This window comes from Panthera pardus, unplaced genomic scaffold (assembly GCF_024362965.1).
Source record: "Panthera pardus isolate Hobbes unplaced genomic scaffold, ASM2436296v1 HiC_scaffold_1, whole genome shotgun sequence".
In the NCBI taxonomy this organism is placed as follows: domain Eukaryota; kingdom Metazoa; phylum Chordata; class Mammalia; order Carnivora; family Felidae; genus Panthera; species Panthera pardus.
This window is the reverse complement of record NW_026526654.1, coordinates 44,992,617-45,017,974: the sequence shown is the minus strand read 5'-3', so window position 1 is coordinate 45,017,974 and position 25,358 is coordinate 44,992,617. Positions and strand designations below refer to the sequence as shown.

The 25,358-nt window shown below is 33.1% G+C and overlaps 1 protein-coding gene across 2 annotated transcripts in view; it reads right to left on the bottom strand.

The window, feature by feature from the left end:
• DACH1 (dachshund family transcription factor 1) overlaps positions 1–25,358 on the bottom strand; it is a 431,763-nt gene that overhangs the window by 219,643 nt on the left and 186,762 nt on the right. For both annotated transcript variants that reach the window (XM_053898825.1, XM_053898831.1), the window contains exon 2: positions 24,553–24,668. In XM_053898825.1, coding sequence (XP_053754800.1) covers positions 24,553–24,668 — 116 coding nt within the window. The remainder of the gene's footprint in view (positions 1–24,552; positions 24,669–25,358) is intronic.

Genomic DNA, 25,358 nt, shown 5'->3' with positions numbered 1-25,358 from the left:
TGTGTCTCCCTCTCTCTCTGACCCTCCCCCGTTCATGCTCTGTCTCTCTCTGTCTCAAAAATAAATAAACGTTAAAAAAATTTAAAAAAAAAGAATACTTCTTACTTTGCCATGTATACAGACATCTGATTCTTGTTGGGTCCGTATATCAGCATTGATTTTTTTTGTGAAATGTGATCTCTACCACAGCTTAGTCAACTTTAAAGAAAGTTAAAGATGCAAAACTAGAAACTTTCGCAATTGCTTACTTAAGACAATTGAAAACAACATGTTTCACTTCCTGTAAGGAGTCTTCCTTGATATCTACAACTCTGACGATTACAGCCTCTTGAAGCATCTTAGCCCTCACTGCCCACTCCACTCACATGGTACACAGATCATGATGCTATGCCATATTATTATATTTTATTACTGTTAGCTACTCCATGAGTAAACTGTCTGCCAACAAGGTCTCGAACCCTTGATTATAGAAATGAAGACAGAATTTGCTAAACTCCTAACTAAGGTAGAGCAGGTTGATGGTGAAACTTCCTTCTTAATCAAAAACAAAAACAAAAAACAAAACAAAACAAAACAAAGTTAAAAATGACATTTAAATTCTGTAGTGCCCTGAAGAGACTAGAGTAGCCTTGAATAAGAATATGATTCCATGTTTTTCCTTCTTTTTTTTTTTTTTTTTTTTTTTTTTTTGCTTTACTTTGTTGGGATTTGAATATCATTCACAATCCCAAGAAGATTTTATTAACTGTCACCCTGGTCTAAATTAATCAGTGAAAGAAGAAAAGGGGATTAAAGGAAAAATCTGGAAGAGTCACAATTTTTATGAAGCACATAAATAAGGAAGAAAATTTTAAAGTAATTTTAATTGGCCAATAATTTAATGAGCTCGACACTTGGGTGACACACTTCCAAGTTTATCATTAAAGTTTTTAAAGTTAAGCTAGTTGGGATTTAGGATATGGGTCTTTATTTAGAACCAAACTGCTTTTGCCTCTTTTGGGTTTTCATTTGATTCAGTCAGCTTCATATTATCTTTGACCTCACTGGTGGACTACCACAGTCCAGTCTTGAGTGTGAATTCATTAGCCATGTTGCTTCTTGTTAATTGCCTCTTCATTCTGTATTCTTTCTCACTGGACACCCTAATCGCACCTCTATTCACCCCACACTCTTGATGACAGATTAGGCAACTGCCTCAACTTTTATTTTCCTTAATTTGATCATTGGTTTTATGATTTTTTCCCCTGCCTAATAAATAGAGATTGGCCAAAATTCCTATTTGTCAGTAGATAGCACTTTACTTACCCCTGGGAAAATAGTTAACTGAACTGCTTTTTAAAACCACCAGTCTAGGCCTAGTCTAAACTATCTCTGTCTGGTTTATCTTACCAATAATCTAGTCTACACCATCTCTGTCTGGCTTATTTTACCAAAAATTTGAACACATTTTGTTGATTCTTCTCTAACAAACTGTGTTTCTCTTTCCAATTTTTTCTTTTATTTCTCCTTCCCAAATATTGTCTTTACATTATAAATGTTCGTTCCCTTACACTAACTGTTGCTATATCTCTTTAATGCTGACAAATTAACTTTCCCTTAAAAAGCAAAACATCTTTGTACCCCAAACATTTCTGAACAGTGTATTTATGGGAAAGAAGATGAGCTTACAAGTCATATGTAGAAGATCAAATGCTGTCTCTACTACTTCGTAGCCGTGGAACCTTCAGCAAGTTACTAACATGAGACCTGGATTCTTCGTGTTAAAATGTGACTGACTGCGTTCACCATAGAGGATTCTTGTGAGAAGTGAATGGCGGGCAGGATATAACATGCCTCCTAGCCCAGTGCCTTGTATATGGCTGGCATTCAAAAAATGCTTCTCCTTTATCCTTTTTCACAATTTCCTGTGATGCTCATTTGACTTTCTGGCACATGTGCGTGGGCACACACACACACACACACACACACACAGAGTGCGAATGTTATTATGCACAAAATCTCAAAATAATTAACATACAGGTTGACCTCATGGGTTTAATTTAGTTTCAAAGGCACACTTAAGAACAAATAATTCTAGACAAAGTCAATAAAAATGTATTTAAATAGCCAGTCCTAAGGGGAAAAAAAAAGACTAACTTCTACTAAAAACTCTACCACTAAAATGAATGTGTTCAGTGGGGTACCTGGTGGCTTAACACACTTAGTTAAGTGTCTGACTCTTTATTTCAGCTCAGGTCATGATGTCACGGTTCATTAGTTCGAGTCCCACATTCAGCTCTGAGCTGACAGTGCAGAGCCTGCTTGGTATTTTCCCTCTTCCTCTCTCTCTGCCCCTCCCCCGGCTCATGTGCTCTGTTTCTCTCTCTCAAATAAATAAATAAATGAACTTTAAAAATAGTATATCAGGGTGCCTGGGTGGTTCAGTCACTTAAGAGTCTGATTCTTGATTTCAGCTCAGACCATGGTCTCATGATTTGTGAGTTCAAGTCCTGCATCGGGCTCCACACTGGCAGTGCAGAGCCTGCTGGAGATTCTCTGTCTCCCTTTCTCTGCCCGTCCCCTGCTCACTCTCCATCTCTCTCTCAAAATAAATAAATAAACATTTTTAAGAACTGGCATAACTGTGATATAAGTCACTGAAAGGTATAATGTCGAAAATGTTGTTAGTAATAATCATATTGATTTATCCTACCAAAGAAATAAAATTAAATTATATAAATAGTTCTTAGGATGCAATAGTAGAATACATTTTTGTTTCCATTGCATATTATGCATCATATATTTCTTATGACAGCGTCAAACTGATTTGGAAGTTGAATAATCAAAATACAGTGCATATTTATAGAATGTCTATCAAAGAATAGTCACTTGCTTTAATCTCCTTCACTTGTCCCCAATATTCTTATCATGTATGAAATATAAGCAGGAATATACTTTAATTGGATTAATAAAATGTCTAAAACTTACACCATTGTATTCTAAAAACTAAGAATTCTGCAATCTGGAGGATAGATTTGGCTGTCATATTTTCACTTTTTAAAGGACTAAAATCAAAAAAGGTATTATCATTTTCAAAGATTTGGGAGTCTCTAAGATTGTTTCTGTTAAACATGCACACAAACAGTTGCTTGATAAATGCTCACATTTTTTTTAATTTTTAAAATATTCTTTTCAAATTCAAAACACTTTATTTTTCTTAAGAGAAAAATCTGAATACTAGCCCCATTTTTCAATTAGGATGTCAAAAATTTCAGGAGAATTCATTACTATCTTTGGGAATATAAGCAACGCCTTTTCACCAGAGTATGAGCTTCTTAGAACCATAAAATCAAGGCAGTTACTATATTTCTGTGTAGTCAAAATTAGAAAACAATGTATTTAGAACTTAACCGAGTCAGAAATTAATTGACATGATGAATACCAAAAGGGTGAGAGAGAGGGAAAGAAAGAGCGAAGGAGGAAGAGAGACAGGAAGGAGAGAAACAGGAAGGTGAGAGAGAGAACAAGAACAAGACAGACTGACAGACGAAAAGAAAAGAAAAGAAAAGAAAAGAAAAGAAAAGAAAAGAAAAGAGAGAAAGAAAGAAAGAAAGAAAGAAAGAAAGGAAGAAGGGAGGGAGGGAGGAAGAAGAATGAAAGGGAGAAAGATCTGTATATCACTTTTTAAAATCTTAGAATATAACGATGGGGCATAATCATGTTTCTGACTTAGAAGTGGGGCAACACACAGACTTACAAACAGATATTGTTACATGAAAGCAATTTCAATGCTCTAATGAAAGGTTATATATTTGCAATGGAAAGTTACTTGAATTTCACACTGTAGAGCTGTTAGTGATAAGTAATTATACAACTGTATTTCCAATGATGGAGTCCCATTGCTGTGCTTGTTCCCTTCCCAGTGGAAAATATCTTGTGAAGCAAAGAGTGGCTAAGGGATTCAAGAGGAGGAAAACACATACCATAAAATATAATTAAAAATTGTGGAGGCTGCATATGACAAGAATAACCATAAAAAACAGATACAAACCAGCTGGCTGTTAACAACTTCTGAGTTATAAAAATCTTAAACCTGCTGTAAAGCACTCAATTCGATTTACATAACCACAGAGCTGACATTCCTTTTAGGCTCCTCTGTTGGGGATTATTTTGACATGTTTTAAAGCAACATAAAAAGCAACTGTGAAAGGAAGACATGTATCATGTTACACAGGAATTCATTCCTGCCTTAAGACTGGACTTTCATACTTTAATCTGAACCTCTTTCCTTGAACTGGAAAATATCTTTAATGGACACTGGCTGTCTGATTTTACAGCATTAGTTTTCGGATGCTCATATTTCTAATAACATTGATGCCTTCTCTCTGTGTGTTGTGTATTTGAGTCACTGGCCTTACACAATTTCAGCTCAGTGGTATCCATCCAAGAACTAATATCCGTGGTCTATAAGAAGGGAATAATATTTTGGTCAACCATGACTGAAACAACTATAATTTCTTAGGAACCTAATGATGCAGACAGCATTCTACAAAACTAACATAGCTTGCTGTAGGGAATTAAAAATAAACAAAATAAAATAAAATCAATCGTACATTGAGTGAAGTTTTGATGTATAAGTGCTGGCAGCCGAAATTGCCCAGAGCACAAAACGAGCTCTGCCGTTTGATAATTTGCTTGATTCACTATGTAGCTACATGCAGGGCATTTTATGCCTGACTTATATTTAGTCCAGTCACCTGCTTAATGTTAGAAGGGTTATAATTATATACAAGGGTTCTGACCATATAGCATGTCGATATTTCAGATCTGACATAAAATATATATGTTCATTTGAGGTTTAACCATCAGAAATATTTTTAGTAATAATTTAATCTACAGTTATTATAAATCACAAACTATTCTATTTTTACTAAGAATAAAGTAAGCAAACATCGGGGCTTGAGAAAATAATGGCTCCTCAAGTGGATACAGTAGAAAGAGCACAGGCATGGAGTTATGGTTTCCAATTTTTACTCTGCCATTTTCGAGCTGTTCTGATCCTGAGCAGCAAACCCGAGACCCGATTTCCTCAACTGTGAATGGCCTTTTATTCTGTACCATTAAAAGCTGTCGGGAGTTAATATGATATAATATATGAATGCTTACAAAAATAAGCTAGAGTTTTTTTAAATGAATCTTTAAAATAATTTTCTATTTTATGTGTAAGCTGCTTTTTGTTATGTTGGATGGCCTTAGCAGTTATAGTAATCTCTTAGTTTGTTAACTTGCGTGATTATTTAAAAACAGAAATTACCATTCAGAAAAACAGAGAAATCATACAAGTTTGGTATGAAAGAAATAATAATGGATTCAATTTTAGTCATTGACAAGTTTGAGATGACAACAGGAAATTCAAGTGCAAATATCCAATACCTAGTGATGGATGTAAAATGGTTTGGCGAGAATTATGGATAATAGTGATGATAATAATGAAAAAGGACATAAGATCATTATTGAATAGAATCTAAACAGTGAAAAACAAAAAGATACATTTAAATCTCTCCATAAGTTTTTACTAATTGTTTATTTTAAAATGTAACATGCTTTTGCTACATTGTTGTATCTTGAGTAAATAGGAACTTACTCCCTGGCAAATGTCTTAGCACACAGCAAAATCGACTTCCTGGGACCTTTTAAATTCAATTTATTAGGTGAAACATACTATTTTTGTTCTTTTGTTGCCTGGATCTGTCAGAGGATAAGTTTAAGCATCAGGAAAGAAGAAAGAACATTACTTAAACTGTGCCTTGAAATGTTACAGCTATTTCTGCACAATGGAATGACCAATGAAATATTACTCAAATAGACAGTCACGTATAAAATCATTCAAGTTAATACATCTAAATCTGATTTAATCAAATCTACATATTTCAGATTTCAAACAACTAATCAACAACTCAATTGTTTGCACATAATACTGAAAAGGAATAAAAACTTGTGCAACTTGCTAGATTATATTTCCAAAATAAAATACCAAATGAAAAGTTTTAGGCAAAATAATCCCTTGAAATTAAGTTTATTTTTATTTCATCAGCATATTGAATCTTGAAACTGACAATAATAATAAATAATAATAATAATAGTTGTAAAATTATCCTAAATGTAACAAGCAAGCAAACAAACAAAAAACCTCTACAACACACCTAAGGGAGAACACTCAAGGCATTTAAATAAGGCATTTAAAGATATCAAAGCCAAGTAGTCCACAGTTTTTCAGTGAACTTATGTTTGGAACTTATTTTTTTTCCCCTTTGAGTCTTTTTCTTGCATGAATGACACTCATTTTTCCAGTCCTACCTTCTAGAACAATAGAGAATTAATCTGTATCTTTTGTTAAATATCCAAGACGGTGCCCATGCTTCCCCAAGCCCCATTTCTTCTCTAAATATCCTAATTTCCTCCAAACAATCTTAAGAAAATAACTTCCAGTTCTTTAAAAAAAATTTTTAATGTTTATTTATTTTTGAGAGAGAGAGAGACAGATCGTGAGTGGGGGAGGGGCAGAGAGAGGGAAACACAGAATCTAAAGCACGTTCCGTCCTCTGAGCTGTCAACACAGAGCCTGATGCAGGGCTTGAACTCATGAACCATGAGATCATGACCTGAGCCAACGTTGGAAGGTCAATGGAGCCACCCAGGTGCCCCTAATAATTTCCAGTTCTGATTACACAATTTGGACCAGTAGTTTTCTTTCATGACCCCTCAAGACATAGTAACCACAAATGGACACAATACTGTTGAAACGGTCTAAGCAAGCAAGTCTGCTACCAAAACAATGCATTATTTAGAGCTCATTAGCACCCGCATAATTTTTCAAACTTAAATGGACTTAAGTGAATCACCATATTGATGATAATACTTTGAGGTTTTATTTGCAAATGAAAAAAAAAATGTACTTAGGTTGAAAACATCAAATATTATTGTTGAAATATATGGGGTGGAATGGACTGGTGAATACATGTTTTTTTAATCATGTTCAAATTATATTAATAGCCTAAATGGACACAATGCTGCTGATAAGCATGCAAGGCTATTGCATAAGTTATTTAGGAGACAGGCTTAGCAGTCAAGTTAGCAATCTAGGGCAAGGAAAATCAGTGCCAAGATTTACTCATCTGTAAAATGGAAACCATAATAACTACCCAAAGACATATTATATAGATTAAAAATATACTAATATACATAAAAGGGCTTAGTAACTAAAATATAATAAATCCCAATAGATGGTAACAATTACTAAGAAAATTGCGTATTCATTAATCAGCCAATGATTGACTTGAACCTTCAGTCACGTCACTCTTTATAAACAATGTAAAACCCTATTTTTATCTTTTCACACACACAAAAAATGCTATCAAATTTATTTTTCACACACTTGTAATATACAAATGAATTTTTGAGTCAAATCAAATACTACTTTCCACAATGATGACAATGGTCATCCCCTTAACCTCTGGTTTTTCTCTTCTTTAGAAAACATATAGTACTTTTGTATAGCTCTTTTGGTAATTATCACTTTGTACCTTCAATTACAGTTTATTGAGTTTGGCAATACCATTCATTTTTGTAACTGCTAAAATTCATGATAAGTGTCTGTTAAATATAGCTTTTCTAAAGTGTAAATTAGGGGCGCCTGGGTGACTCAGTCGGTTGAGCATCCGACTTCAGCTCAGGTCATGATCTCATGGCTTGTGAGCTCGAGCCCCGTGTCCAGCTCTGTGCTGACAGCTCAGAGCCTGGAGCCTCTTCAGATTCTGTGTGTTTCTCTCTATCTCTGCCCCTCCCCCACTCACACTCTGTCTCTCTCTGTCTCTCAAAAATAAACATTAAAAAAATTTTTTTAAGTGTAAATTACACAAATGACTTCTGATATAGTTATGAGTATGTTTGATGATAACACATGTAACAAATATTCGTTTCATATTAGCTATGAGTTTAAGATACTGTAGTTAATGACTACATATCCCTTACTGATTTAGAAATTAGAGATCTCTGTTAAGTGTGTGCGTGTGTGTGTGTGTGTGTGTGTGTGTGTAACCTCTCTGAGAAAAGTAGATGGAGGAATTAAAATCAGAAACAGCAGAGACAATAATATGAGAACATTAATCTGTTATCTTTTGCTACTTTGTTTCTCTAATCAAATTTTAGCCTCTGCTAAACACAAGGTTTTCTTAATAACCTTGACATTTAAACTGTTTTAACTAAAACTCAAGAAGAAAGAAAAGGAAGCAAAGGAAGAGGAAAAAGCAAAAAACTAGGTTGAGAAGATAATAATTCAGGTTTAGGAATCTTGGGCTCATATGAAAAAACATGGACAGATTAATGAGTAGATTAAATGTCTTCTAGTCACAGGGCTATTGGAGAAATGATTCAAGGTTTAAAGAGTAAACAATTAAACATAAGCTGTTAGTCATTGAAATACAGGGAAACAGTGGCTCAGAAATTTAAGGAATTGTTAATGTCATACATATATTTAGTGGTTAGGTTAATCAAGGACCCATATCCCCTTAATTTAGAGCCCAGTTTTACAGATTCTCAACTATTAAATACTCGATTACTACTGGGCTTTTAGAGTGGGCTTTTAGAATATAGAAAAGAAATAGATTCCAGACATTTCAGTTGTTCATTTATTTAAACTGATTCAACATTCATTTATTAATATTTTGACATGATTTGCATGCCCATCTCAAATAATATATCCATGCAGAGTTCCAAAGAGAACAATATGCAAAGTTCATTAACACTCATATAATTTTTCAATCCAAAAGGGATTTAAGTGAATTGCTTATTGGCAACAGTACATTGAGGTTTGATTCCCAGATGTAAAATCTTAGGTAGGTTGCAAATACCAAATGCTATTGTTAAAAGTCTCCTGTGGGAAGTAGATTGGTGAATACACGTCAAAAAAAATCATGATCAAACCTGGCACTTTTGTTGACAGACTTTGTAGTGAGGTCGAAGGTGTAATTAGGCCAGAAAATTACTTTCTCACTACTAGAATTGTTCCCTTCAGGTCTTGAGTTATCAGTCCAGAAAATTTCATTAAACACTAAATTCACTTTAAGACAACTGTCAAAATTAAGCAGAGGTGAGTCAAGTCAAGGTCCTAATATTCAAATCTTTCATTTGGATTTTGAGATTCAATGTAAAATAAAAATTTCTGTAGTTTCATTTTTCTATGAAGACTAAACTTCTTGTGAATTTCAGAAACAACTTTGTCCCCTTTTGGAAACAGGATGGAGCAGAATAACAAAAAATCAAAGGAAGAGGAGAAAGCAAAAAACTAGGTTGAGAGGATAATAATTCAGGTCTGGGAATCTTGGGCTCATATGAAAAAACACGGACAGATTAATGCGGAGAATTTAAAATGCTTAATAGCCATAAATTAATGAAATGATTTCATTGAGATCTTAATATGAAATCATAAAAATTCAAGTGCTCACAATTATTACAGATACAATGCAAATAGGAAAAAGAAAAAATCAGAAACTAGGTTCTGAAGATTGGTATGAAACTTAGAGTGATACTAATGGTCTAATTGTGAATTCACCTTATTTGTTTTAAAATAATTCTGAGATGGTTACAGTATATTTATAAACAACTGACACACCGTATTTTGAAAAGTAGCAAGACATGGGATATTCTGGAACATACTTAGTAGGTAGGTGAGCAAGGAATCAGTATCAACAAAAAGGAAATACATGTCACAAGACATAGAGGAATTATATTTTCCAAAACATTATAGTAATAACTTAAGAATTAAATAATTGAAATATAGCTTCAACTATTTCGCCAATTATATCAAAGTTTAGTGTTTCCTAAAATACAGTGGAAAGTACTTCTATAATTCTCGGAGCCAGAGTCTGCAGTAAACTGCCCTTGGATGCCAATTGTTACATTGCTTCCACTCGGTAATTTATCAGTTGCACAAATAAGTAATAACACAGAAATTTACAACAAATCAATAATTAAGGTAAGTGAAGACTCACCAGAGTGAATGATTAACAAAAGATAAAAAATTATTTTTTTTCAATTACTTAGGGTAAAATTGTATGCTTGGTACTTCCAGTAACACTATACTGTGCTTAAGCATTTATAAAGTTCAGAAATAACTTTAATAGCATAAACAACTTGTTAGTAAGTTTACATTACATTATTTAGCAAAACGTAATGTCAAAAAAACTAATTAATAGGTTTTTCCACAAATGCTTAAGAAAGGGATAGCCAGGTTCTAATTATCAGTCATCATTATGTTTGAATTAAAATTCAAACACTGTGGTTTATTAAGTAATTAAGCTTGATCATGAATTTTGAAATATAATTTTCAACATCTCTCACTCTATCCTTTTTTTGTCTTCTATACTAAGCTTCCAAATCATGGCACTGAACATCTCAACTCTTTACCATATAACTATTCTTTAATAGTACTCAAGCTTCCACCCAGTATTAGCAGAGAAATTTCATCAAGGTGATACAATCTAGGCTAGTAAGTAGAATGCCTACAAGAACTGATTTATGTACAATATGTTGGATGTGAAAAGTTATTGTGCTGTGCTGTGTTGTGAATTTTTTCAAATTATGTATGTTAATGAAAATTTGAAGTGTTCTATAAGATTTGAGTCTACCCTTAAAGAAAAAAGCAAAACTTTATTTCAATTCATCTTGTTTCTACTGGGCTCAAAATATAGGTGGTATCTAAAGAGACTATTGCATTCCCTAGAAATAATATGGATGAAAGAGTGAAAACAGAGTTTATAATTATCCATCCCTGAGTTCAATCCCCAAGTGACCTCTTTTCTTCAATTTAAGCAAGTTATTTAAATTGTATGTGCCTTAGTTTATTTGTATGTAAAATGGAGTAAACAATATTTCCTTCATCATTTGACACAAGAAATAAATTACGTATTTAGGAATTAGCAAAGTTCCTACCGTGTAGTAGTTACTCAATATATAAATGTTTGCACTCCTGATTTTAACCCATTACCTGTATAGATTTATTAAATTATTTTTAATTTAACAGTGTTTTGACCAGATACCGAGCCAACAACTGAAGACACAGAGTGAAAAGTATAGACATATAGATTGACTCCATATATAAAAGTGCTTGAAATTTGTCAGTAAAATGTGTATATATTTCGTAAGCTGGATTTGTTTCTTTCCATTGCATAGTATGTACAAAGTCTTACAGTAAACCTACATCCTAACTGCAATTGCACCTATAAAAGAAACATGTAGCGAGAAATATCACGTAGATAAATTCAAGCAACTGTTTTGAAGCAAATCTGAAATATTTCTTCACATGCAAAAACATTCTTTTGTGTGTGTGTTTTACATCTGCAAACGGGCCCTGGCTCTTCTAAGCCACATGATTAAGATAAATTAGAATAAGCTTTTAAAAATCTTTTCTAAAAAGCAAAGTTCTCTTTGAATGTATTCCAAAATGATTTCTGAATGCGTTACTTAACAAAGGCACATTTCACTTTAAGAACCCATGCAACTTATAGAGGAAATAAGAAACCAGTTGAATAGGTAATGATCAGTAATGAAAAGATGACATGAAAATAAGTCAACTTAATGAAGAATTACACACGCTTATTAAGGTGGCATTTAAGTGAGACCAAGTAAAAAAATAAAGTAGTTGCTGATGGAAAATTCTAGGTACAGATTTTTTTCTTATAGGATTTTTTATAAATGTTTATTTATAGAAGACTATAACTCAAGATATTTCCAGTAATATTTTGTGACGAGACACTAACAGAACAGCAGAGCAACACATTCAACTCTTTACATTGTTAAGATCTCACTTTAAATATCTCTGATTCTTACAGATAAAAGAAACATGGACAGGTAATGGTAGTCGATGTCACATGTGTTTAATTATAATCCTGAAATTCAAGACATTAATGTCTAGGAACCCCAGAAGCAATAGATTTCCTTGAATTCAGGCCAAGAACAACAGCAGTCTAGGCGAAATTAGCTGGATGGACAGTTGACACATTCAAGGGAAAATGAATATTACTGTTGAGAATATGAGGTTGTGTACTAATGGGAGGGATGATACTGACCACTTTTATGATCAATTTAGAGAATTTCAAAGGAAGCACCCTGCCTGTTTCATTAAAGTAACAATATTGGCATTGCGGGCAAGTTTATATTTCTAAAGTGTTTACTTTCCAATAGTCCTCTCTCATTGATACATACAGTATTTTATTATAGATGATTGATGTGAAGCTCACTGTAATTTCAAAAATTCATAGAATATTATTATGTCATGAAATCCATGCCGAGAAAGCAATTGCCATTATAAATCAAAAAGACAACTCATATGGACAGGTCATATGGTAACGGGTTCTCTTGGAATGGTATCCTTAAATGTAATTTATTCAATAAGTAACTTAAAGGTTATGTTTGATGAGATGAATCTCATGCGCAAATAACTTCAAAATGTCGTTATATTGTAACATTAAGAAATTAATTTTCTTAAAATTTAGAGATATTTGCATCTATATTCATTTGAATCAACATGGGTTCCATGCAATTCTTCTTAAATATCCTCCCCTGAATACAATTCCCTAGAAGGATTTCATCAAGCGCTGTAAGATTATAGATAATACAAAGGGCATTTACTGCTTTAAGAGATGAATGAAGGTATCCAAATAGGAGAGCATATTTTGAAAGACTTCACAATCCTATATTTTCACATATAGAAAATAGTTTCCAACTAGATGTTTTAACAGAGAAAAGAACACCTCAAAAGATTGACTTCTAGGGAATAATGCATTACTAAGGGATTAAACATTTGATTTTAATATTGAATAGTGTACTTGTTTAAAGAGAATATTGGTGATATAACATTACATGTGTAAATGTAACTTGAAATAGCAACTTATAAAGATTTCATAGTCCTTTGGGATAGACAAAAAGTTTTACATTCCCTTTAATCTTTAAAAACTCAACACTGTTTCTTTAAGTCATATCCTTACATCCCAGGAAGCCGACTCAAATCATTAGAAAATACATATTTAGAAAAATAGTCTGTCCACATATCATTGCATTTCTTAAATGAAACCTGATGGTAATATGTTTGATAAAATGATAGTCCATCAAAGGACCAACATAGGAGGCATTTCAATAAATTAAATATGAATCATAAAATTCTACGTATCATGATAGTCAAAAAGCAATCATTGACATAGGAGGATTTTATCAGGAGAAAAGTATTTTATTTGAGCTAATTGGAAGATACAAATGCAATTTTTTTAAAAACCTGAGGAAACGATTATAATCTAATGCCATAAATATGAGAGAGGGCCCATTATTCACAGAAGTGATATGCTCAGAGAGGCAAATAACTGGTATTCTATTTGGAACAAGGCATAAGTCCTGTTTTGAAAATCATCATAATAAAACTAAATATCTGATGACACCTTGCTCTATAAGACTTTGCAAAGCATTTTGTACTACATCAGTTTCTTCACAAAATCCTATCAAGTAGGAGATATGGCAGATCTTATGTTGGTTTATAGATGATAAAGTAAGTACTTCACAAGACAGCTTGATCTAGGAAAATAACCAGTAAACTGGAGTCAGAAAACTTGAACTGAAAACTAACTGTATCACATAAAAGTGAAACTTCGAACAAGCCTCTTAGCATTTTTTTTCCCCTTTTAAAATGGTGTCTTAGATACCATTACCTACCGTCTGATAATTGAACAAATGAGGCCAGGTAGTATTAGTCAAGGTCACAGTGCTAGCAAGTGATGAGGAAGACAATGAAAGCCAGACTTTTCAGTTCTACCTTAGGATGACTCACCTCACAATACCATGTTGTTTGGAAAATACATGTCCTTTAAAAAGAATCAAAACCTACTCATTGTATTCTAATATCAACAAAGGTAAAAGAATTCCATGGTGGTCTTCTATAGGAAAAGGGCTTATGGCAACTTCAGTTAAAATGTGAAATGGCACAAAGATCTTGAAAGAGTTTAGTCTACTGTATATATATATCCTCAGCCATATATCAACAAGTGATCATGATAAAAAGCTCTCACATTAATTATACTGACTACTTCCTTAATGAAGTGCAAAAGTGTTTGTGTAATCTGATTCAATTTATTGAATTAGGTTACAGTTTTATCATTTTGAAAACCAGCTTCATTGTTTACTTTATAGTATATGTCAATTCATTTCCAACAATTAAATAGCACAGCATACAGCTGTAATCAATTCAAACCAATCTCCATTTTTAAGGTCTACTACCATTTGTAGCATGCATATTTCTGAAAGCAACATATGACAGTTTAAAAATATAACAGTGGCAATGACATTTCATATCCATATAGCTTATTATGCTCACAGATGAAAATTTATAAAAATAATTCATTGTCATTAAGTCCTGAAAAGTAAACACGTAATAACAAATTTTAATGTTAACTACATCTGTTAGGAATATCTATATAGTATATTTATATGAATTTTATAATTCACCAAACTGAGACTTTCTATAGCTAAGCTATACATTTTTAAAGTTACCAATTTTTCCTTAAATCCAACAGAGTTGATAGAACCATAGAAAGTCAACAATAATCATCAATAATGCTTGGATCAGCCTGTACAATTACAATAATAACCTTTCTCTAGCTTCATCATTTTCAGAATGATGCTATAAATTGTATCATTTGGCATTCATGGCAATTGAATGAGAAAAATGATTTTGGTATCATAAAAACATTATTTTTATCAATGAAGGAATGAAGGATCAAAACATTTGACTGGCTTAATTATTACACATTGAAAAAGTGTGGTTGGAAGATTCCTATGATTTTTAATAACGGAATCCTCTCTTGGGGACTTTATATTTTCAATTAGAAAGCCAAATAAAAGTAATTCATGGTGAAGGTCAAAGTCTTTCATTTAAATCCGTTTAAGAGTTCAAGTCTTGGGGTGCCTAGGTGGCTCAGTCAGTTGAGCTTCTGACTTGGCTCAGGTCATGATCTAACTGTTCATGAGTTTGAGCCCCGCATGGTGCTGTTGTGACAGCTCGGAGCCTGGAGCCTGCTTCAGATTCTGTGTCTCCCTCTCTTTCTGCCCCTCCTCCTCTCTATCTCTCTCAAAAATAAATAAACATTAAAAAAAATTTTTAAAAGGGTTCATGTCTTTCTACTATCATTTGTGATGGTCTTCACTCATTAAAATAATATTTTGGGGGCACCTGGGCAGATTGGTCTGTTAAGGCTCCGTATTTCTGCTCAGGTCATGCTCTCAGGGTTCCTGAGTTTGAGCCCCAAGTCAGGCTCTGAGCTGTTTCCCTCTCTAGCTGTTTCTCTCTCTCTCTCTCTCTCTCTCTATCTATCTATCTATCTATCTCTCTCTCTCTCTCAAAATAAATAAACTTAAAATAATAATATTTTTTCTACCCCTAGCTCCAAATCCTACCACAGCTATAAGTATTCTTCTATGGTACATTCAGGGATTGTTCATTTCCTCCTATGTATTATTTTTGCAACTATGTACCCCTTCGTGGAGGATGTGTGAAAGAAGGTCAAAGAGAATAAGCATTTAAAAATTTCTTTCAACTGAAAAAAAAAGTATTTGACAGCTTACCATAGTCATAGTTTTACCCACAAGGTAACTATTCCCGGGTAACAGAGTATGATAGCCTATAAATCTGAATCATTCATCTCAAAAGTATTTTTTTTAAGTTTTTGAAAGAATGAAAGAATGTAAGAATACAGACCCTGAAGGATGGATACCCTTTAAGTAGAAAGGCTCCATGTCAAGTTTGGAAGAATAATTAAAAGTAAAATGAAATGTCATCATCAAATTTTATAATTAGAAGGGAACAAAACAATCTTACTGATCTACCTCCCTCCAATGCAAAATTACCTTCAAAGTTCCCTAACAGTGATTACTAAGATAAGAAATAGATGGCTGATGGTCAGGGAGGGATATAATTTCTTTTTCAAGCTAACGCTCTTTTGTGTCATCAACAATATGGCCTAAAAAGAGATAATTAAATATAAAAACTATGGCTAAGAACTCTTCATCCCTCTTTCTTCTTGAAGTCTTCTGTCGGTAGGGAAAGTTAAGGCTTTATGACTAATAGGTTTTACTCTTAGATAGTTCTCCATGTTAGCAAGGCTCTTTTTTTATGGAAGCCAATGTAGACCTCTCTATAATTACTGTCCATTAGTTATATTTCTGTCTTTAGAAGAGTACAGTGTGAGTCTACTCTATCATCCACTTTCAGACTCTCTGTAAGTCTTCATGAGACCAAACATCACCAACATGTAAATCCCTAGCATCTAGACTATTCTAATGCTCACCAGTTTGTCAGTGTTCTATTATCAATTGTGGTGCCATGACTGAACATATTATAGCTGTCATCTGGAATGTTGAGCAAAGTAGTATTGTTTCCTTCTATCTGGACTTTATATTCCTATACACTTAAGTTTAGGTTTACGTTAGTGTTTTTAGAAGTTTTATCACAATGTTGGCTTATATGATTACATAACCAAATAAAACCCATAGGTTTTATCATGCAGAATGTTTTCAGATCAAATCATAAGTTCATTCATGACCAGGGACATAAATGTTTTAAGAGACTGAATGCAAGGCTTTATTAATATTTCTGTCATTCTGACATCTTTCAAGTTGTCTTGAAAACTTTGGTCCTGTCAACACTTTCAATGATCATTCCACTTCTTTATAAAGAAGAACTGAAGTTGTAAGACTTAACCCCAAATGAATGGAGAAAATATCTTAAAAGTCCAGCATGATATGGTTGAACTCCTTACAACAAACCAAGAGCATATCATTAAGGGAAAGAGTTGAAGCTTTGAAGGTAACTTCAGAGGGGACAGTCTATCTAGGACAGAGAAGGAGACTACACAAACAATTGTTATCTTGCTTTCCATGACATGTTTCTACAACATTTCTAGGACTATTCAAAATATATTGGTTGTTTTTTTCTGAGTCAACAATATTTGTATTTCTAACTTCTCTTAGGGAGGGAAATGGGATAGTAATAGCACCTCTTACTGGTCAAGAAATTGAAGGGAGCAAGAAAAGACAACATGTGTCATATCTTATAACCAAGGGATTAGAACCCTGTCTGAGCATCTCATGATAAATGGATAATCCACAAAGCTGTAGCTAATCCACATACCATCCACCATCATAATCAAAAGTTGACTCAAAACCTGGTTTGCTTTTCTTAACGTAAATAAACTTCCCTTTTGTCAAAGAAAGCAACATATTACTAAAAAGGAAGCGAATAATACCTTGCAATTAGTCAATTAAGGATATTAGCAACTTCATTATTTCAAATCTACTGAGAGAGAAGTGTAAGTAGATCCTAACGTATACTGTGGCCTAGTATAGTCATGCCAGATTATAGCACTCAATAGAAACTCAGACCAGAGAAACAAATTAGGGAAGAAAGGACTGTAATTTTCTTCTAAATTAAGTAGAAGAGAGCCTGTCCAAAAGTCTAGCAATATGTGGTTATTTAATTAAATCTAAAAATAACAGATCTTTGCTCTAAAAGCTTAGAAAAAAATACATTTATGAATTTCTATTATGCAAGTAATAGACCCAGGGCATATTGTGATTTGACTGAAATGCTTCATTCTAATGCACATTACATATTTAATAATGTAAAAATATTTATTATGTAGTTCCTCATACCAAAACTGTATGTACATTTAAATTATGAGCTATATTTTATTCATGTATGTATTAAATTAGTTCTATATCAAGACACTGTGGGCACAATGAGGATTCCAACCCTTAAGAAGAGTATAATATAGTATATAATATGCAGGAACTTCAAAGACTAATGTGTTCTATGTTGCCATTTTATTCCTATAAATATTGCTTGTCTACAGTATCAATCTGGAGATAGAAATTTCATCAATTGTCGATATAATTAAACGTAGCCATCACAACCTATACACAAACTAATAATGGTCCTCCATATAATTAATACACCTCCTTTAGGCTCTACACTGAGTCTTTAATCTGGAGTCCAACCACACTTAATAGGATTTTTAAGCTATTTTCAGTGTTTAAATTTGTACCTTGGAAGCATAATAATTCCTCTCAGAAATCCTTTACTAAACATATATTAGCCATATTCACTGAACAAATATTTATTTTAAATATCAGCTCTGTGGCAAGCAATATTCTACATACTGGGATACCACAGTGAACAAAAAAGAATCACAAAAGTCTCCCAAACACTATTTTTATGCATGTCTACCACACCACGCTGGGGTCCCTCACAGTACCTTGCCTGGTCACTTGCAGGATATGGTAAACTAATATGACCCCCAAATGATGCCCACTTTATATGGAAAAAGATACTTTGCTGATATGATTATGTTAAGGATCTGGAGATGAGATTTTCCTGGATTATCTAATGGGCTCTAAATACAAGTATCCTTACAAGGTGGGCAGAAGGAAATTTGATTCAGGTGTGCACCCGCACCCACATACACATACACATACACATAAACGCACACAGGAAAAGGCAGGAATTAGAGTGAGGGAACTACAGACCAAGAAGAAACTCTGGCAATTACTAGAAGCTCAGTGTCAAGGAACAAAGGCTCCCTAAGAGCCACCAGCAACTGTGTTGTCCACGTGACACCTTGGTTTGGCCCAAAATATCAATTTTGGACTTCTCCAAAACTATGAGAAAATAAATTATCATTTGTCTAAGTCACGAAATATATGATAATTTGTTACAGCAGCCACAGGAAACGAATACGGGATCCAGTAAAAGTTTTAAAACTAAATAAGTTACATGATGAAGGCTACTGTTTAGGCTGGTCTTTCCTAAAGGGAGAAAAAAGGTATTTTATTTTTCTTTTCAAGAAAAATGTAAAAGGAACGTGTATTAAATACTGATAAGTTAAATGCACTACTCTCAAATGTCTAGTAATTAAACTTCACAAATGTTCCCCACATATAAATGTATGAAAATACATATATATACATACTACATAACATTAATGGTTTAAATAGTTTATATTATCTGTACTTTTTGAGTAAAGCATTGAGAACACTGTTATGTTTCATTTATTAAGGAAGACAATCAATCCATTTGTGGCTGTTTTACTTGTGCATTTTTCTGTTATCCTTACTTGTGAGTCTTCCCAGGGAATACAATGCATTTGTTATAATATACTCCTCAACATGCAAGGCACATTTCCACACTATGAATTTTCTCCTCAGAAGTTGAAATGCTTAATGCATTTAAAATATTATAAATGCTGATATTGCAAAAAAGAGGTAGTTCAAAGGTTGCTGCTGGTTAGTAGCGTTTAGCAAGAAAAACAAAAATATGTAAACTTTGAAAATACTCCTCTGAATGCTTTCCTATAATCTTTTTGTTTTTTAAAAAGGAATGTTTCCATGGGATTAAGTCTGGATTAACATTGTCCTGGTCTAGTATCTTTTCCACAAAGATAAAATTGTGCTTAGAAGTTCTTACTTTTTAAGCATAGTGCATGTGTGTGTACGATAGCTTTCTGTATCTTGAATGCATATTGGGTATGTGCCTAGAAGGTCACAATGAGAGAAAAAAATATGGCCAAGAAGCAAAACTATAAATCACCCATTCAATTTGAGAATATTAAAAAAAAATTAAGTCAAATACAAATACTCACTAAGTTACTTCTTAATACTTATATAAAATTATACTCCAAAACTAGTTTGCATTCTGCCCTAAAGATAAAATCAGGAAGATGGCCAAATATGCTAGCCAAATTGCACTCCTGGCACAGGAGGGGAGTATTTAGCATTCTTAAATAATTTTCTCCTTCATTGTAAAATACACACAATTCTATAAAAAGTATGAATGTTATTGGAACTCTGTTGCTAGGATGAATTTATTCCAAACTGGTATTTGTTATCAAAAATGATTTATGACATGTACTCAGTCCAAATAAATGTAGAGAGCACTACAGGAGGCACTGCGTTGTAAGACTCTACAAAGAGCCTTCTTTCTTTCATTAACTTCCACTTCTGGTTGCTATGGCATCCAGTGACAACCATAAATTTTGGAAATTATCACCATCTGCCCACGCCCCCTTCTAAGGTTACATAGAAGCCCACTCAAGCAACCAAAATAACAAATAAAAACTTGATAAGCAATCTCAAAGTTTTTCTTTTAATTATAGATACCTAAGTATATAATATTAGGGCTGGGAAAAGCTTTTTTTTTTTTTTAAACATAAAAATAGCCATTTTTTCCCTGAGAAAACAGATGTCTCCAGGAAAGATTATTATTTAATTCCAGTGTTCAATTGTTGAAAAGGAAACATGAGGGAATGATTAGGAGCAAATTGATAGATTTTAGAAATTTGTCAAAATTAATAATTTTTCTTTTTCACAAGACCAATTTTGGCAACTTCAAAGGTAAATTTGCATTGTTTATACTTTTCAAATGGTAATACTGGGAGTCCAAAATTACAGATCATGTTCACAGGTAGGTTACAATTTAAATCTTAGAAAGGATTTGAGATTTGGGGGTCAGGGGTTGTTTTTTCTCTCTTTGTTTTGTTGAGGATTAAATGCTCATTTGTTTTATTAGTTTTAGAAACATGATTTCCAAGTCTTTGAAAGATACTGATATAACTATAGATTCTTGGAAATAAATATTAAAGATTCCAACTTCAGCTCAAGTTATGAACAGTTCGTGAGTTGCAGCCCCACATTGGGCTCTGTACTGACAGCTTAGAGCCTGGAGCCTGCTTCAAATTCTGTGTCTCCTCTTTTGCCCCTCCACTGCTCACTCTCTCTCTCTCTCTCAAAAATAAACATTAAAAAAAAGAAAAATTCCAAACCTACAGGTTAAAAACATAGTAGAAACATCATCAAACTAGTTTGCTTAATATCAACAATATTTATATATAACTTCTTCATAAATTTAAAATAATAACTAACATACTTCACCTTCCCCATCTTAGGAAGAAAAAATAATGTTTTATTTTTTAAAGAAGCTCACAAATATGAAAAATAAAGTAGCAAATATAAGTAAAGTCATAGGACATAAGAGTCTATATATTCATATTACATCATATTCCCTGAATACACTAAGTTTTCCCTGGGAGGGAAGTGTTACATTCTTTAGAGAATTATAAGATTTCTTCAAGACCATTAGGTTTCCAGTTAAAGTTAACGTTTAAGGATAGTAAATAATCCAAAGAATGGAGATATTAGCCTGTGTTCCCTAAAATCTAAATTTCTCCATCTAAAAAAGTTTATGCAAAAAAGACCAATTATATTGAATATATCAAGATAATTCATGTGCAAGAGTCAAACTCCTGGCAGGTACAAATCTTTGGACAATCTCTAAAAAAACAAACAAAAACAAAAACAAAAAAAAGTGAAATATTCATATGTGGAATTTAAAAAACAAAACAGACGAACATAGGGGAAAGTAAATAAAAAAGAGAGGAAGGCAAACCTTTAGAGACTCTTCACTAGAGAGAAAAAACAGGGTTGATGGAGGGAGGTGGGTGAGAGATCGGCTAAATGGGTGATGGGTATTAAGGAGGGCACCTTTTGTAATGAGCACTGGGTGTTATATGTAAGTGATGAATCACTAAGTTCTACTCCTGAAACTAATATTACACTATATGTTAAGTAACTAAAAGTTAAATAAAAACTTGAAATAAGCAAAACAAAAAAACAAAAAAAAGAAAATAAGTGAAATAGGTAATAATGAACTTATGCTCTCTTACATTCACTGGGCTCTATAATTTAAGACCTACTTTTCCATCCATTTTACTCTCCTGATGAGTCTCTATTTCCTTATCCATCTCTAGAATATGACTTTTTAAGGTCTTTTTCAATATAATTCTTAATAAGCTTGAAAGAAATTCTGGTTTGGGGGTTCACAATATACTAGGAAGAACAAAAGTAAAGAAACAAAGGGAAGAAAAAAACAAAAATGATGTCTCAGAAGAACAGCACAGCAACTGAAATATAAGAAATTGATCCTACTTCAAAAATGAATGTCTACTTATGTGGATCCTGAGAAACTTAACAGAAGACCATGGGGGAAGGGAAAGAAAAAAAAAAGTTAGAGAGGGAGGGAGCCAAACCATAAGAGACTCTTAAAAACTGAGAACAATCTGAGGGTTGATGGGGGTGGGAGGGAGGGGAGGGTGGGTGATGGGCATTGAGGAGGGCACCTGTTGGGATGAGCACTGGGGGTTGTATGGAAACCAATTTGACAATAAATTTCATATTAAAAAAAAATGAATGTCTATAATAATGAGTCAAGTTTAAATTATCTTGAGTGTCTCTGTTCCACCAAGCCACAGAAGTATGTAATATATTTCAGAAAGGGGTCTATCGAGAATAACTTAATATGTTGATTTTGAGTTTTGGTATATGACCATAAGTTATTTAGAAATTTTACTTACCCCAAAGTTACTTAATGTTGTTAACTAAGTAAGGTGTTGCTATTCTTAGATTCTGCTAAAATCATCTTATTTCATCAATGCTTTGGTAATGAACTATTTATCGTCTTCTCCGCAAAAGATTAAATATTGGCAGACAATTTGGAACCAAATCTTCCCTACCTTAGTATGAATACAATCTAGAATACCTTTCATCCGTAAGATAACTGCAACACAAACTTTTCAAATACAGAATAATGATTATTAAAATGATTTTTTTAACTCTCCCTAACACAGTTCTTTGAGAAGTTAATTAAGTCAACAATTCTTAGGTCTTTCTTCTAGCACCCCTGTGTCTTTCAACCATAAAACATGAACAGTTAATATTTTAGTTATATCTAGCCTATGTGGTACAAAAAAAAAATCACCCATTTTTTTTATTCCGGAAATTTATCTAGTTAAATAAAAACAGCTAAACTTAAGTGCCTATTTCTTTTCTAAATCTCAAATTTGGAATTAGAATTTCAGCCAGTAGGATTCAATTACTAGAAACATGACTAATTAAACAAATGGAAATGATGATACTATTTCTGTAATTGGGTCATTTTCAGCTATTGATTTCATTTTTCTATGTCTCAATTTTTCATCTGCAAAATTAGCATAAAAATACAACTCTCCCTGGCACTTTAGATAATTTATTGTTAAGTATATACTGTGGTACCTTCCTGGAAAAGAGTTAAATATAAAAAGAATGAACAAATAGCTTTACATTCAACTCAACAGATGTTTTTGATAAAAGTCCACAAAGGTGAAGGAATTATTCAGATATTGTGACAAAAATAAAAGTGAATTAAAACAGTCATGCTTTTAAATAGCTTTCAATCAAATATGAAATATGAAATCAGATTATCCATGGTGGTATCACAGCACAGAGAAAGAGAAATGTTACAAAATAAAAATAAAACACTGATATGGGAATTCAGAGAAAAAAATAGACTCTTTCCTTATCTTGCCAGATTATGCTTCCTGTATCAGTTGTGTTACATGGCAACTGTGTTTATACGTAAATCTCCTTAATAAACTCCTTTGATGGTAAGAATTAATAACAAATAAAATCAACATCAGGGCACCTACGTGGCTCAGTCAGCTAAGTGTCCAGCTCTTGGTTTTGGCTCAGGTCATGATCTCACGGGTTGTGTGATTGAGCCCTGCATCTGAGCTGACTGACAAGGCAGAGATTGCTTTGAATTCTCTCTCTATGCGCCTCCCCACGTTCATGCATGCACTTTCACTTTCTCTCTCTCTCTCTCTCAAAATAAATAAATAAACTTAAAAAAAATAAAAATGAATGAAATCATCATCATTATAATTATAATTTGCTCATGGATCTGGATGAAACATGGAAAGTGGGCAAACATATGTAAGTAAATAAAAGAATCAATGAACACATCCAGGTGGTAGAAATCAAATGAGTTATTTTTATATTTAGCGCATCATTGAGATTGTTTATGGCATGGAACTTATGCAGTCAAGACAATTCTTTTTCTTGCACTTTTTCAAAATTCTAGTAATAAACATCTTTCAGATGTTTCTAATGGAAATGTATTCACACTGTAGTTTGAAAAAATAGGAGATATTTTATTGACATAGTTACTGTCTTGTTTGGATGCATTTCAATCTATTTCTGAGCTCTTATGAATGAAATAAATAAATTTAGAATCCAGAGACCTAGATACAAATAACCACTAACAGTTTTGAGCAAATTGACCTTGGGAAAGTCACTTGATTCTCTCCTAGCTTCCATTACTTACCAGGAAAATAGAGATTATCACTTGTTGTTTGATATTAGTGAGCAGATGAATTACAATAACTCCTAGCACAGTGCTCAACTTAGCTTCCTTCATTTTATTTTAAATAAATAAATGATGACAACCACAATGCAATTTCTCGATAAATTCTCACTGGTAACATTATGTTAGTGTGCACAAAACACAACTGATGGTTATAAGCACCTATGTAAACATAGATATACATATATAAAAAACTATGGTATTGGCTGATTTTCAACATTTTTGGCATAAATGAGCAGCATTCTTACCTGTTGGTGGGATTATCCCAGGAGACATGAGGCCAGGGACAGAATGTGGCATGATATGAGAGTTCTCTGGGGAGGTGACACTTTGAGTCCTCTTAGGAGGCCTTCCAGGTCTAGAACTGAAACAAATAAACAAAAAATTTTTACAATTAAGCTGTTGTCTTACACATCATTTCAAAGTTGTTTCAAGTGGTAACATGGACTGTAAATAAATTTGTTTCAAGGACGGTTGCTTTTGCAGTTAGATGTAATAGACTTCCATCACTAATTAGATTACATGCTGAATTCATTTTCCTCATTGAAGATCAGCCACTCTTGATGCATAATTCATAGCCTGCACCTCGTTACCTGCTTCTTCATATTAATATCTATACACAGTTTGAATTGCCTCGTTTGCATATGCTAAAGTTCTGCATGCAGCCTTCAGCACGAAAATTATGCACTAACTTGTAATAATTATTACAGTCAGCCTGCTATTGATTTATGAGACTTTTAAAAACCAAATATGTGTAGTACTTGTAATGAATGATATTTTAAGGTTCTTCAGGAAATTAAAAGGCAATGGCTGCCTAAGGAAATGTTCTGCTTGTTTGATTTAATACTACAGTTAGCTGGGAGGTGGAATGAAAGAGTGATTCAGACCTATAGCACATTTTTCGATGATATGTTTTATTACTTCGCACTGCTAGCCTGATATCTAGATGATAAATGACAATACATATCTAATGTGTGAAAAGGTCTTGCAATTTCTTTATTTTTTGTCATTTAAAAGATAAGTCAAGTAATCATTTAACCCTATTCTATTTAAA